The following is a 15,847-nucleotide window of genomic DNA, read 5'->3' on the forward strand; positions in this document are numbered from 1 at the left end:
GCAGGTGTCAATGCTTCTTTCCATGCCCATGCTGAAACTTCTTTCCTAGTCCTAAAGGAAAACACAATGGTGACATAAGAATATAGATATAAAACTGCCAGGTTATAACCTACTTCTTCCATTCATCAGACCCTGTCAGAGTGAGAACTGTTTCACTCTGTTTTAGATTATTTAGCTGAGCCAGGCAAATGTGCATCAACAAGGCTGTGGAGACTTAGTGAGATCCTTGTAACAAATGAAACTCTTCACCTTATGTGGAGAAGTAGTTCTAGGTCTGAGCTAGCAGCACTTTTCTGATGGCCATTCCAAGCACTGGAGGGAAGTTCCTGCACAGTTGAGCCACTGCTTTCTGGCCCTCATGCTTTTTTCTCCCAAGGAGTGCTCACCCCCTTGGAGTCTTGAGACAGAAGAAAATTTGGGTCTGAATTCCTGTTTCTTAGCTTTGGTCAGCAGGCCCCCAGGCATGGCAGCATTCCAAAAGTATAGTGCAAATTCAGGGCAGCAGTGAGATTAATCTGAAATAATAGACTTCACCCGTAAGCTGCCCGGAGGCAGTATTTTCAAAGAATCTGTGCAAGACCTTCTGAAGTTTATCTTGCAGAATATTGCAGTGAATGTTTTACCATCAGGCAAAGTAAACCTGAATGATATGCTGCCAACAGCATTGCTGGCAGGGTCATTGTGCTACTGGCAATGGCATTTTTTGAAGGAAAAATTAGACATGCCATTTGTTTAAACAAAATGAAGCTGGTTATCATTAGTGCTCAAATATGGAATCTAGCAGTTAATGTCTTCTTTGAAAACAGTCAAGTTAATTTCTGTTTGCATCAAAAAGAATTTTCTACAGGTGTCAGTGTATACTTAGTACTAATTTTAACTAAGAGGGCAGTCTTTAAAGCAACCCAAAACTCAAGAGTTTCTCAGGCTAGAATGAAGTCCTCCCCTCCAAGTCTGCCCTGTACAAATATGTCTCTGAAAAAAAATAAATCAACTGTGAAAATCTGAAGTTGCACACATGGTTCCACAGTCACAAAAGAACTCCCAGATGGGAAGAATTTGTATTCAGAAACTCAGGATAAGTACTTCTTGCGATACCTTTTTTCATACATAAAGTACATAGAATTAGTTGAGAGCACTCTTTAGTACAGCTTCTGCTTGTTGTACTTATCCCTTTCTTGCCCCGCTATGGGAATGAGGAAAACAAGTGCACTCATGCACACACAAACAATTCCTTGTTGCTGTGAGCTATGATGTCTTTGTATGTTAAAAAACACTGTGAAAGAGGATCTACATGGGGTGTGGAGTGAGGGGGAGAAGGAAGAGGAAAAAAAGGTCTTGATGGAATAAGGTATAATTCCCACAAAACTTCAAAGTTTTTTGCCTTTACACTTTCATAATTGTTATTTGTCTTTCTGATTTGTATAACTAATTAGAGAGCTGAAACAAGGTTAGGAATTCCAATGGGCAGAATTATTAGGCCAGAGTTTAGAATTAAAACTATAGCTCAGATCCATGTAACATGAAAGCACAGCATTACTACTCATCCTTTATGTTGTTATTAAAAAAAAAAAAAAAAAAAAAAGTCTGTTGGATTCCTTCAAGGCCTAATGGACAAGACAGAGTCTGGGGAGTTTTATCAATTACACTGGGGAGAAGCAGTTGTTTTACGTTACGTTCATTTCAGTTAGCAGAGAAGTCATTCGTCCAAAGTAAACAAGGGTTTTCGGTAACGGGCTCAGCATCAGCTCATGGATATTGACAGAGAAATCCAGTTCTTGCAACACTTAGTAAGATATTTGAGAAACTAATTACCAGGCTTGCTTACTACTTGGTATAAAATTGTGGTGTCCTGTTCTAGTGGTATAGTTTGCCAGCAACAAAACATACCATGGTTTGTCATTTTTGTTATTTGCAGAGCTCGGTTTAAATACAGGATAAGTCATGCCATTTGTTGGTATACTGCAAAGTGAATACTGTCTCAGGTGTCATTTTCTGTGTTTCTTCTTAGTAGAACATATTTCTGTAGGAAATAGTAGCAAATTTATTTATAAACTAACCTGCCTTTGTAATTTGGCCTTTGCTCTTAGAAAAAAAGATTTTGGTCTATTCAATGATCTATGAATTTTGTAATATAAATCAATCCTGGGATGTGATGTGCCTGCTGTTAATTCAACTGTTTTCTCTGTTCTGTAAGGGAAAGTGTTAATGCCACACATGCGTGTCTGCCAGGTGAGGTTTATCACTGGTTTCAGTTATAGGGAGGCCTGAAAACATGCCCACAATGATCAAGGAGTAAAACAGAAAGTATAGGAAGATCCTCAGAATAAAGTCTGAGGACTTCAAAGTGAAACCTCTTAGAAAAAGAAGGGGGAGAGGAAAATGAGGAAAGGGAGAGATACAGCGGATAATGAATAGAAGAAAAAAATGGTTTGTTTGCATGAGTAACACCATGCCCATTTCTTTGGGTGACCTTATTCAAAGCAGTAGGAAGGAATTAGTTACAACATGCAACCCAAACAGCTTTTAAGAGATCATGAGAGAAGCCTTACACGTGTAGGGCCTAAAACAGCTCATGGGGAATCAGAATGAAAATATGTCATGACATCATTGCTTCTAAAATCAGCCTTTTCAGTTTTGATAGAGCCCCAATGATTTTGTTCTCTGACCTTGACATCCCCATTGAGTAAACCCTAAGTTTGACCTTGAATTACTTTTCTGATGACTTACCAGGGCAAGCAAAGAAGGTCTGGGTCATGCTTCAAGCATTCAAACAAGTCTGGCTCCATTGTACTGGAAAGGATGCTTAGTTGCTTAGAGCTATCAGAATGATGACGTATGAAAACGGAGAAAGTGCCTGGGATTTGCTTTTCACAGTTCAAAGTCACAAGCACATTTCAAAAACCCAGACCTTTTGTCATGTGCAAGAAATCACACGTACTTAGGTCAGATCTGTAGCCAGATGTACTCAAGTATAAGCACAGAATAAAATAACTATTTTTTTTTAAGAGAAGCGCAATTTATCTCACACACACACACAAAAAAAAAAAAAAAAAAAAAAAAAGTTCAGCTGCCTTTCTGTGCAGAGGCTTGACATATTCATCAAACAGCTCCCTGCTCCATTTAAAGTAGGAAAAAATGTGCTGTAGTACAGCTGAGAAATCTGCCTCGTGTCACAGAATAGCTACACAGTAATCCATGTTCTCAGGAGGAGTGTGTTTCTAAGCAGTCTCTAGGAAATGAGATCTTTGATGTTCCTTCCTGAGTCTAACTTCTAGACATGGTTCATTAGGAAGATCACTAAGGCGGATCTTTGAGAAAGGAAACTGGTATTTAAAGACATTTGCTCAAAAAGTTTAGACAGCAATATTTGTCTATTGTTCTGCTAACAGTTAAGCACTTCTCTAGCACTGGAGTTATACCCATCACCAGGTCCCTGTGTATATTAAATGACTGAGTCAAACTAAGGAGGTCCAGAACGCTTTTCATAATTAAAACCTTGTAACATTTTGTTAGCTTAGAAGAGCAAAACTTTTAATATTCTTGAGAAATGGCTTTAGAGGCATGTCGAAGTTGTTTGAGTTGTCTGCTGATACCTCTTGCACTTTGGAGTATTGTTGTTAATGTCCTATTATACTTCCCTAACGGGAATGCTTCATACGCCACCAGTTTCCAGCTTCCCAACTATGTGTGGTATTTCGAAGGGATCTGTTTCTCAGGTGTGATGGTAAGTGTTGATTTTATGGATTTTTTTTTTAATGAATTGCAATTCAACTGCAAATAATCTTGGGTTAAGGGGCAGCAAAGTAATTGTGTCTTTAAAGGGAAAATGGATTTCATTGTCAAAATACTGCAGACAGAAAAAATTGATCAAACTGAATAAATTATGACTATATTGAATGACATGCTACATATGCTATTTAATTTCATATATGTGATTTTGCAAGGCTGTTTTGTTTTGTTTTGTTTTGTTTTGTTTTGTTTTCCTGCTTGATTTTTGTTTATATGTAATTTACACTTAAATTATTGAGTCAGGAACTATTTTGATATAATCCTCTATGGACTTTGAATTAAAGCTCTTTTAGCAAGACAAAGCAAAACAAAAATCTGAAAAAAAAGCCTGTCATGACTGTTCAGATGTTTTTAAGATCTGTATACAGTCCAGTATTTAGAAGACTGATTACAGTTCACAGTACATCAAGATTCACTGTTGTTAGGTTAAATACAGAAGATAGTCTCATTATGCCTGGCATAGTTGGATTTTCTCCATTATATTTGTAATGTGCTCATCTTCAGTAATAAATTAACATAAAGTTGCCTACTACTTATGCTGTTCACTATGTTCATAAAGAACTGTAGCCTCAGGAACAGAAAGTAGTAATGTGATAAAAGTTTGTTTACACAACCCATATTTTAAAGAGCTAACGTGCATGAATAAGGTGGTTTTATGAAGCTCCTGTACTGTGAGAGGTATTTAAACATGAAGTATTCATTTAAAAGTATGTATTCTTCCTAAAGCAGAAGAAAAAAACAATCTTTTTCCCTATAGGGAAAAAAAAGGGAAAAAAACTCTCAGGGAAAGAATTTGAATGCAAAAGGATAGTTGAAAATTTAACAAAAAGTTAACTGCAAAAGCTACATTCATAGTTTGAAATATTTTTAGCCTTGGGATCATTACCAATTTATTAATGATGTATATATTTTCCTGTTACAAACAGGGCAGCAGCATGTGAGAAGATAGTGTTGTGCTAGCATGCATGTGCTAGCAGCATGTTTTGCTAGAGCTCATCCCAGTGATAAAAACCCTAATGTCAGCAAAGCTTCTGGTGGCTCATGGCATTTTATGTAGTTCCAAACAATGGGTTACTTAAAATGCTGCTGTGATTGATACCATTACATTTCTGAGTTAACTCCTAGCTCTTTCTTCTTGTGTTTTTCTCCTAACTTCCAACCCTCATAAGTGACAAATCTAGGGCCATCTGTTTTGTTTTTCCAAACAGTTTCAGAAACTCTTCCTTGTTATATTTATCCATTCAAACCAGTGCCTTTCTGAGTAGCAACTTTTGGTTCTGGAGTCCAAATCCTATTTATTGTGTTTCTAGTATCAGGTTTAAATAATCAGGTTTAAATATTCTGAGAAAAACAGTATGCGTACTTTACAAAGAAAGAAAAGCAAATTCCAGCTGAATCAAACTTAGGCTTGTACTACTGACTTCTAGCATAGCTGCGTTGGTAAGGGAAGTGACATCCTGATCCACATAACTGTCAGGAAGAAGCTGTTGAACTGATGTGACTAGATCAATGAGATATCCTTACTTTCATTGTTATTAAATCTTTCATTTGTGAGCCTGTTTTTTTGTTTGTTTGTTTGTTTGTTTCAGTTTCACTAGTATAGCTGTGTCCATGCTAGTAACACTTCACTGGGATGGGAGACACTATTATTAAATCTAGTGAACACAGACCAGGTCTCTGGTGCTTTCCTAGTGCAGATTTAAAATCTCAGCAGCGCATAAGAGATACAGTTCTCATCTTGATTAGGGCAGAGAGAATTTGGCTCAATATATCTGCAGTCATTTTACTCACTTTATAATGTGCCCTTACAGATTCTTCTCTTGGCAGTAATTCTCATAGCTCTGGAGTGTAGTGCATTCCATCAGTGCTGCCAGAGTGAGAGCTGTAATAAAACCTACAGGGTGAGTCTATCTTTTATTTTTTGTGTACCTAATCAACATTTATTCTTGGCATCTTCCTGTTCCTGTGTTTCCAGTACATCCTTCTTAGCTCTCTTCTGCTCTGGTTCCATTTTCTTTCACAGAGAAGGATTCTAAGTCAGGTTGAGAGGTCACAGAATGTGCAGCTGATCCCACTGATGCATATGCAGAATGGAAGAAAAACAAACAAAAATCCTTGTAAAATAAAATAAAAACATAAAATGCAGTAGAATTTTAATTGAATGCTCCTTCTAAATAGTTTCATCCCCTTGTTTGTATTATATGGAAGTTATTTTTTCTAGTAACAGGTCAATATGTACTGTCTGGGATGCAAATATGTTTAATGCAGGCATGTATTCCTCTAGCATACTGAGATACAATTTTGCAAATACACAAGTTTTAAAAAGATCCCCAAACAAAATTTAACTGAGAGTTATAAAACTGTCATAAATTCTGCCTTAATCTTTCTTCTGCATATGTATGTTTACTGTTCATTATTTGGTATTTTTCTCTCTGAATTTTGAAGAGTGGGGCAACCACATGTGAAATTCAACCTCAAGGAAGAAGCTGGTCAGGGAGAATGAGTGTATGTTCTGTGGAGACTGCCCGTATAGTAATGTTTTTCTCTCTTTACTTTAGAGTTTTATTTCAATTGTGTTAGCCCTGCTTGGAGTTGCTTTCTCTGGATACAGTTGCATCATTTTTACCTTGGGATTGATCCAAGGCCCATTCTGCAATTCATCAAATGGATGGGACTACATCTTCAAAAATACTGTTGGAGGGTAAGAAACATCAGTGTTAACTCCTAGAAGAAACTGTTCATCAAAAAAATAGTCAGACAAATTCTCTCAGAACCTTACATAAAATGGCACAATCTCTTGAACACAAGACCTATATTGTAAGAGTGAAGTTTTTCAGCTTGTTCAGTGAGCACCAGAACCTTCAAAGAAAGGTATTTGCTTCCTTATAACAAAAGCTTAAATATAAGAATCTTTGTACTGATCAAACTTGGAGGTCCATCTAGCCAAGCATTCTTTATCTGGTGATGGTCACAACCATGTGAAGTAAAGAATGTAAGATTAGATTCAGTGTAGATGGATACTTCCTCAATATTGTCTCAAATTCCTCAAGTTCTTGGTTCAAAGACTATAGATGGAATTTTTATGTTTAATAATTTAGTAGGTTTCTGTTTAACTCCAATAGACTCAAAAGTCTGCAGTTTGATCATTGGAAAGTTTTGCAGAGAGCTGCTATGTCTCAAAAAAAAAAAAAAAAAAAAAAACAAAAAAAAAAAACACACCTGAGGAAGGTAGACAAAGTGTTGTTGGTGTCCCAGACTCCTAGAAGCATGAAAGGTTTTATTCAAATGTGTACTCTGGCAATGCTTCCACAAGATTTTACATTCTGCCTTTAAAAGATTAAGGTTGTATAAGACTTGAATTTTTCAAGTTATATTTGTCAGGCTCTTCCAGCTGCAGATGAATGCACTGAGGATTAAATTTGTCAGAGGCTTTCAATTACAAATGGTTGGGGAAAAAAACAGCATCACTGAGCAAGTGATTCTAACAAAGCTTCTTGCAATTAAACCCCAGGCTACTGCATGTCTCACAGTTAAAAGGGCATAACTAGCACATGTAAATCACGCACATACAGGATCCTCAAGGATGCAAAGTGTGGCTCTAAAAAAACTGGAATTTGCATGTAGTGACACTTACAAGGTTGCATGCACTGATCAGAATGATGTAATTTGGGAGTTCATCTGGACTTAACTTAGAGCTAAAATTAAATTAATAAAAGGAAAGTCATAGAATCATAGAAACACAAAGTTGGAAAAGACCTACAAGATCATCTAGTCCAACCGTCCTCCTATCACCAATACTACCTACTAAGCTGTTATAGAATTATAGAATCATAGAATATCCCGAGTTGGAAGGGACCCATAAGGATCATTGAGTCCAACTCCTGACACCACACAGGTCTACCCAAAATTTTAGACCATGTGACTAAGTGCACAGTCCAAATGCTTCTTGAACTCCGACAGGCTTGGTGCAGTGACTACTTCCCTGGGGAGCCTGTTCCAGTGTGTGAGCACCCTCTCAGTGAAGAACCTCTTCCTGATGTCTAGCCTAAACTTCCCCTGCCTCAGCCTGACACCATTCCCACGGGTTCTATCACTGGTGATTAAGAATAGATTGGCGCCTTCCCCTCCACTCCCTCCCGTGAGGAAGCTGTAGACTGTGATGAGGTCTCCCCTCAGCCTCCTCTTTTCCAGGCTGAACATGCCAAGTGACCTCAGCCACTTCTCATACGTCTTCTCCTCTAGTCCCTTCACCATCTTCGTTGCCCTCCTCTGGACACTCTTCAACAGTTTTGCATCCTTTTTGTACGGTGGTGCTCTGAACTGCACACAGTGCTCAATGGGAGGCCGCACCACCGCAGAGTAAAGCGGGACAGTTGCTTCCCTTGACCGACATCTGCCTTTGGAAAAACAAAAATGCAGTGTCTTTCTAAGCACTTGGGTGTCTAACAGAGAAATTAATGAAACAGGTGTATGTGAGGTACATAAGTCTCTATTCAGCTGTGTTTGGCAAACCTATCCAGGATTTACACTGGTGTAATGAAAGACCAGAGTCTGGCTCTTAAAGCTTAAGCATATAAAGTCCAGTATGGGTTTTCTATATAGGAAAGTTAAAATAATGTGTATTTAAATATAATTGCATACACCATATTTAATTTGCTTCACATTGCTGTTTCTCTAATAGGTACCTCACAGATTACTCTGCTTGGTCACAGTGCACTGAACCTGCTAATGCAGTGGAATGGAACATCATTTTACTCTCTATTCTGATAGCTCTTAGTGGACTGCAGTTGATCATCTGTTTTCTCAAAGTGGCTGCTGAGTTGAAACGGACACTCTGTGGGACCTATTCTGTTTTTGTTCAGGTAACAAAAGACCTGAGGCTGTCTTCTTTTTTCAGCATCTACAAGGTCAGTTTAGCTTCAGCAATTTCTCTCAATAGAAGACGTAGTCTTCCGGTTAATGCATTCTCTGTTCCACTGCATATTAAGAGCAGACAACATATACTGACAGTAGATCTGCTGCATCCTTGTGCTATACAGGGATGACTGTCTGCTCACTCTAACTTTTGAGGCTGGGATTAAAAATAGAAATTAAAATAAAATAAAACAAAAATAAAAATAAAATTTTACTCGCATGTCAGCAGAGGCTTCTGAGCATATTTCTTCTAGCATTCAATATAAAGTCATTCTTATAAATGTGTAGATCTCACAGCAAAAAGAAGATGCGAGATAGTAAGTAGCACTTACTACAGTCCAGGCATCAGTATTTACTGTATTTTCACTAGGTTATTGAAATGATAACTGAGAGGGCTCTGCTTTGGCACAAGAATTAGTTCAAATTCCAGAGTTCAAGTGACTGATGCACACCAGTTTTAAGTGATGTGTTCTACTGTCATTCACTTTCCCTGACTTTGGAGGTAAGGTGAAATGAGGGATGCTTACTTCTCCCTGTCCATCTGCACTCGAATGAAAGAGCCTTCAGGGTTTTTATGTAGCTAACAGTATCAGTGTTGATAGAACATTCAAGAAAGATTTCTGGGTCAGGGAAAGCAACAACGCCCTAAAAACATGTATGTGCACCCACATGCACACACATATATGTACACTTGCACACGCACACACATACACACCTGACACCACACACAGTGGGGGGGGGTATCTTCAACATGTAAGCTTTCTTGCAAATGCTTTGGGAAGCAGTGTGGGGAGGCCAGGGCAGGTAGGATGGCAGTGACTACATAGTGCAAGCGTCCTTGAACGGTGCTGAGCAGCATGTTCAGAGAAGCTGTGAGTGCCATGGAGGACCTTGGACAAGCAGACAAGGAAGCATTGCTTGTAGGACTTGACTATAACAGCAGCCTATAATGAGGTCATGGCCTGAGGCAGTTTCTCTCAAAAACATGTTTCTTGCCAGAGAAAGAAACCTGAAAACCAACCTAGCTTTCAGTGAAGTCAAAAGGAATGTCTTCCCGTGGGAGCAGAGCAGGGTCACCTCTTGTGCCCTGAATGTATGTTGAATTTAGGTTGGATATGGATATTTAAGAGTCAAACAACTTCTAAATTGAGTTGAAAAAAGCAAGTCTTCCACTTCATTCCTTTTTTTTGTTTGTTTGTTTTCAGGCTGGGATTCTCTGAAAATGGCAAGGAAATCTTCATTGCTTCTGCCACACAAGCACCAAAAAAAAAAAATAAAAAAAAAAATAAAAAAAGAGAGAGAGAGAGAGAGAAATGGCTTCCCCAGCATTTAAGATGGCAGATTTAGTTGCTGCAAAGACAAGTGAAATCTTTGTCTTCAGTCTTTCTTTCTAGAATGTCTGTATTGTGGAGGAAGGTATTTGAATGGTTTGATGACTAAATACTGGACATCTGTAATTTCCTAAAGAAAAGCTGTTTTCTAACCTGTCCAGTTGTGCATAGCCACGACTCTTCACTTCTTACCTTCCAGCTTGTTCTGACAATAGGGAGGTTTAAATACCATGGAACTGCTTTTGTCCTAAGCCTGCCTTTTTTTTTTTTTTTTTTTTTTTTTTTAATAAACTGCAGTAAAACTACTTTTATAGTCTCCTCCTGTCTTTGTTTAGAACATGTGAGTATTTGTTGTTATGATACGGCCTGATTCAAATTCCACTATATCTGGAGGAATTCTACCTTGAGAATTAGTTTATTGGATGAAGCCAAGTTTCTAAATGGTTAAGTTTAGTTACAGACAGACCATAATGGTCATGAAAGGCAGTAGTCTATCCTATTCTGTCCTAGAAGCTTATTAACTGCACAAATCAATCACTGAAAAATTTTAGCAAGTCTTGCTGAGGTAAGGCTTTTAGAAAGACATCCAGGCCTGATTTAAAGATCAGATACACCACTCTGAAGTCATATATGCTAATTAGTATGGCTTAATAGGTGCACTGGGCCTCTTCTTTTCTACCTGGAGGGAGACTTTTATTATTATTATTATTATTTTTATTTTTTATTTTTTTTTTGGAGAGGGGGAAGGAGTCAAGCATTATGGGAATTGAGGGAATATAGGAAGGTACCCTGCACTGGGAGCACCCAGTGTTAGTTTATTAGTACTCTTGTGAATACCCTGACTTTGCTGCAAGAGAAGGCTAACATTCCTGCCAATAATAATCAGAGGGAAAAAAAATCATCTTTTTAAAACTGGCAGCTAAAGAATTATTGTTTCATTCCTCGTGGAAATTCAGGGATTCACAATAAAGTGGACATATGGTTCATCTACAGCTGCTTGGGCAACATTTGATCTTGCACTCTATCTTCAAGAGAGTGAAAACACAGAAGGCAAACGACATGCTTCAGACTAGCAGTAATGCATGTAACCTTGTTACATCAGAACAAATGGAGCTCAGGCATATGAAAATTGAATATTAAATTTGCACTGTTAGAAGTGTAAGCCATACTATAAGCAACAGTTCTGGATAAAATATTTAGGAAAAAAAAAATAGAACATTTAAGTAATTTAATTCTATTTCAAGATAACTTTGAGATTTTGCCTTTATATTCCTCTGACAAATATTTTGGAAAACTGATTTCTTCCTGTAGGATTTGAACAATAGAGCTAAACTTAATTGCTTAGTTTCTATTAAGTTGAATGAAGCAATAAAGAAATTACTGATGGTTAAGAATGTATCTAGTCTTTTGGGTGACACTTCAGGGTGTCATGGATGTTCAGAGGCAAATGATAAAAAGGCATGATGACAAAATAGGGACTGTGGAACTACACATTTTTTTCCATAGGTTTAAATATATGTCATATTATAACACAACTTAAATGATTATCCCACATTCTTATGGATTTATGGATATTGCTTGAGGACAGACAGCAAACAAATAAACAAAAACTTAACAATTAATTCCTACCAAATATCTTGGAAAATCTTGCTGAGCTCATGCTTATAAACCATGGAGCTGCTTATTTTGTTAAGGATTGAAAAAAGATTTTGGTTATTTGGATAAAAACTACTATGTGTGGGGTATACGTCCAGAGCAGAAAAACGCTAAAATTGTAAAATGTTTCTAAGGTGAAGAGCTCCGTTTCATTGAGGAAATCAAATAAATTAACTATTCTGTTCAGACTCCATCTCAGTCATGGGAAAAACACAGGCTTATTTTTAGGCAAACAGAATCTATTGAGGTAGATTTTAATATGCTAGATAAGAGCAATGAAATACCTGAAAGTTACACCTGGAAACACTTAACCCTTCTTCTTGCTCCTGTATCTGCCCTCTCTACTTTCCAATGATATCTGTCTCTGATAATGAAAAATATTGAGTGTAGCTGACAGAAGACACAAAGTATCTGGTTTCACAGCTTTTTCCATAGTAATCTTATTATTGGCTTTACCTAAACACTGACAAGGTTCAGTTGTCTCTACTTCATCTGTGATTGTGTCATATGAATCTACATTTCTTCTCTAACACAGGCTTGTGTCTCATATTTTAGTGGCATAAATGAAAAGAAAAGATGTTTTCATTGAACATATTGAATCTGCAACCCTCTTTATCCATAATCCAGATATTGGAATCTTCATCGCCCTGGCCAACTTGACAACACAGCTTTTAAATGGGCAGATTATTCATTTGAAATTGATGGTGTTAGTACCAAAGGCTAATAGTGTTTTGTTTGTTTGTTTGTGTGTGTGTGTTTTGTAGGGGTTAAGGCAGAATTAAATTTAATTACTTAATCAAATCAGTCAAACCTTATTCAGTTCTAAATATGCTGTCACTAACAAGTAATGCCTATTAGCTAAAAACAAACAAACAAAAAACCTACAGGATTCCTGTAAGGAATATTAACTGATTTGAAATCCAGACATACCTGACTGCTTTGATGGTGATGTTTGAGACAACAGAACTGTCTGACTCTCCATTTGCAGAATACAGACTTTACCGTAACCATAGATGGAGGAAGCAAGCCATAGAGCCAGGATAAAGATCACACCTTGCTGGCAGATAGGTAACCCTTCTTTTGAAGGTTTCCTATGCATGTGCTATCTGCTCAAACCTACACATAAAATACTCCATGGTGTAGCCAGAAGTAAGCTGTGGATCTGAATTTGTAAATGTCTGTTAGTGAGGAGTTAATGCTGAAATGTAGAGGTAGGAATGCCAGCATTATTCATTACAGCCCATACATTTTGTCAGAATATTAAGATGCTGTGTCTGGAGTAGCAATATCATTTGTTTAACCCATTGCAACTGCAAATAGGTCTAGAGACTCATTTTTGACCTCAAATAATTGTGGGCAAACATTTGCAGTAAAAGACAGTGGAGTGCACCCACCTTTGCATTTTGGGGAGTAATTTTCCTCTTGTAGGTAAAAGTGAGTCTCACTGAAGTATGATTTGCTAATGCCCCTCCCTATTCTTCAGATGTTGGATGGCAGCTTTAATCCACATTGGAAAAGACTAGATGGCAGAGGAAAAATGAAGATCCACCAAACTTTGAAGGGTATTTACCTGCAAAGGTTTTAAAAGTCAGAATAGCAGCACAATTAGAGCACTAAACACATCACTTGTATTAGGGAAATATCATGAAATTGTGAAGTTTCATTTCAATCTCCCTGTGAGCCTTCGTTCAGACTTCTTTTCAGAAAACTCCTCTTTTTTTTCAGAATATTAATTTTTTGAATTTCCACTTTTAGAAAATTTTTGAAGAAAAAATCAATTTTATATTTTTCAATGCAACTTTGAGGACTATGTCATAACAGTCATAAGTTTTCAACACCTTTAGTATGAGAAATGAGGTATTGTGGTTTAAAACAAGATAATATTAATGACAGCAAACTGTAGCTTTGTTACTTAAGCAATTAAGATAGGTACTCAGTTTTTTAAGGCCCTGTCTACCAGAGGAGAGGGGCTTCTGTTCTTCAAACACTCTCTGAAGATACTAATGCAGACATGGGAAACTCAGTCATATCGATTTATTTATTTATTTATTTTTGAGATTCTTAGGAGAAAGATAATAGGTGTGTGCTCAGGCACATGCATATGTTAAATGTTCAGGTGAGGCTTGATAAAAAGGTGTAATTGAAAAATTGTGCACACAAAACTTTCTGTTTTGTTTTTCAGTAGAAGCAACATGCATTTCTTCTGCAAATCAAAAAACAGTAATTCACAGTTGTCAAGGGACTAAGGCAAAGAAAAGTTCATATTTTTTTCCCTCAAGTAAATAAGAGGATTTCAAGGATACTGATAATGTACTTTTTCTGCTCCTCTGTTCAATGGCAATTTGAACACACATAAACTAAACAGTCCACGTGTACATGAATAACTGTTAGCTGAGTATTAAGAAATGGCTTTGAATTTCAGTAGTATAAGAGGATGTAAATATTTTATTTTTTAACCTCAGTTAATTTACAAATGAGGCATACACAACCTCAGCAAAACAATCTTTCCACTGAACACTGACTTTCTTATGTGGAAAAGGAAAGAAAAAAGATCCTTACAGAAACTGTTCCGAGCATGTGATGCCAATCTGGGAAATTCATAAATTTCATCATAGATTCGGTCATATTTTAAAAACTTGGCTTTGGTTCAAGTCTTTTGGACAGAAACAGAATTATCCATTTAATGCAGCTATTTAGAAAGTTTCAAAAAGTGATATTATGAACTTCAGTTTTCTGTCAGCAACTGAACTTTTGTGTAGGAATTACGATTACAATTGGTAATCTATCTGTATAACACAATCATGGTAAATAAAGTTTAGTTTTGTATGTTGTTAAAGGAAACTTGTTTCACTTTAGTTATGTTCTGAATCTTCTATGTTCTGGATAGAAGTATTTTATCAAAAACTAAAATCAAGATTTTTCTGAGCATTAAAAAAATAGCTTCAAAGAAGATTGTAGTTATTACAGATATTTTAAGCTGTACAATGAAATGTATAATTTTGAATGAGTGTACTCAGAGTTCAAAAAAAAAAAAAAAGAAGGCCCAAGAGACTGACAATTGTTTTTTTTAATAGAAGTCTTTACAATTTGCAAGTTTACAGTTGGCCTGGTATTCCTAAAGCTTCAGACATAACCATAATATAATGGATGTATGCTTGAAAAAATGCTATTGCAAATTTCAGTTAGGTGCTTTTTAAAAGTCCTAGGTTTCAGGTCCAATTTTGTTGCTTTTATTCAATTAAACTAGCTGGTACAAAAGATGTGCAGAATTTGAATAAAACAGAAGTATAGCCTTCTGCACTGAGTAGTCAGTTTAAATAATGGTAACAGTTAAGATTATCTTGAGCTTTGAGTATCTATTATGCTTTTAATCACTGAAGAATGTGTCTTATCCTGCTCAGTGATAGGGCAGGAGAAGGATAACATAGAAAGTTCATTCTGTGGAATTTCTGAGCCTCATTTCCATTTGAGTAGTACTGAAATTGCTTGGGAATGAAAAGTAAACATTCTTCCCCTCCCACCACCCCCCAGCTCCAATCCTTGAAGACCAGTCCTTGAAATCCTGGAAGACCATTTTATCTCTAGCTATATTTTCCATTCTTTGTGCTAAAATTATATTTACAAGGGAACTGTGGTGGGTTAGAAGAGCTTATCCAAGTATGCATCGGTGTGCAAATGCCTCCGTGATAGCAGTAACCTCAGTCCTCCTTCTCATCAGTTTAGTGAATGCTGTACAAAGGGGAAACAAAGAGATCTGTAGATTCGGAAAGAACAAGCTTAACAGGCAAAAGAAAGTCTGCATTTAAAGGGCCTGCCTTTCTTTTAGTTATGTCAACAAGGAGCAGACACACTAGGGGCAGCTGTTTTCACTTAGAGCTTTTAACAGTGCACTTAAAAAGTTGCATTCTTCAGACAGACTTAACAGAACTTATTTTCTCAGTAGTATACAAGCTATAAAGACAATGATAAAGACAACAAATAATGTAATTAAACTTAGTTATCATCAATTCAGCTGAAAGATTTACAATCTGATAACAATCTAAGCAGCAATTTGTGTTACACTAGGTTGGCAGAAACTGAAAAAATTCCTTTGAAGATTACGTGTACTAACGAGGTTACCAGAATGTTTTGTTTACTCTTGACACAGAGAGACATTG

The 15,847-nt window shown here is 36.9% G+C and overlaps 1 protein-coding gene across 1 annotated transcript; it reads left to right on the forward strand.

The window, feature by feature from the left end:
* Window positions 1–3,294: 3,294 nt before the first annotated feature.
* TM4SF18 (transmembrane 4 L six family member 18) lies at window positions 3,295–10,069 on the forward strand. Its single transcript, XM_084530311.1, has 5 exons — window positions 3,295–3,724; window positions 5,601–5,690; window positions 6,348–6,490; window positions 8,471–8,651; window positions 9,909–10,069. Exons 1-5 carry the CDS (start codon window positions 3,548–3,550, stop codon window positions 9,921–9,923), a joined length of 606 nt encoding a protein of 201 aa, XP_084386437.1. The 5' UTR covers window positions 3,295–3,547; the 3' UTR covers window positions 9,924–10,069.
* Window positions 10,070–15,847: the final 5,778 nt, after the last annotated feature.

The sequence above is a fragment of the Aythya ferina genome (genome assembly GCF_964211825.1).
Source record: "Aythya ferina genome assembly, chromosome: 9".
In the NCBI taxonomy this organism is placed as follows: Eukaryota; Metazoa; Chordata; class Aves; order Anseriformes; family Anatidae; genus Aythya; species Aythya ferina.

Bases quoted from the DNA above. Each gene is read 5' to 3' on its own strand.
- TM4SF18 (XM_084530311.1), top strand. From the start codon at position 3,548: ATGGCTTTAGAGGCATGTCGAAGTTGTTTGAGTTGTCTGCTGATACCT. The intron at 5,691-6,347 runs GTGAGTCTATCT...TCTTTACTTTAG, and splicing joins GCTGTAATAAAACCTACAGG to AGTTTTATTTCAATTGTGTT. The intron at 6,491-8,470 runs GTAAGAAACATC...TTTCTCTAATAG, and splicing joins TTCAAAAATACTGTTGGAGG to GTACCTCACAGATTACTCTG.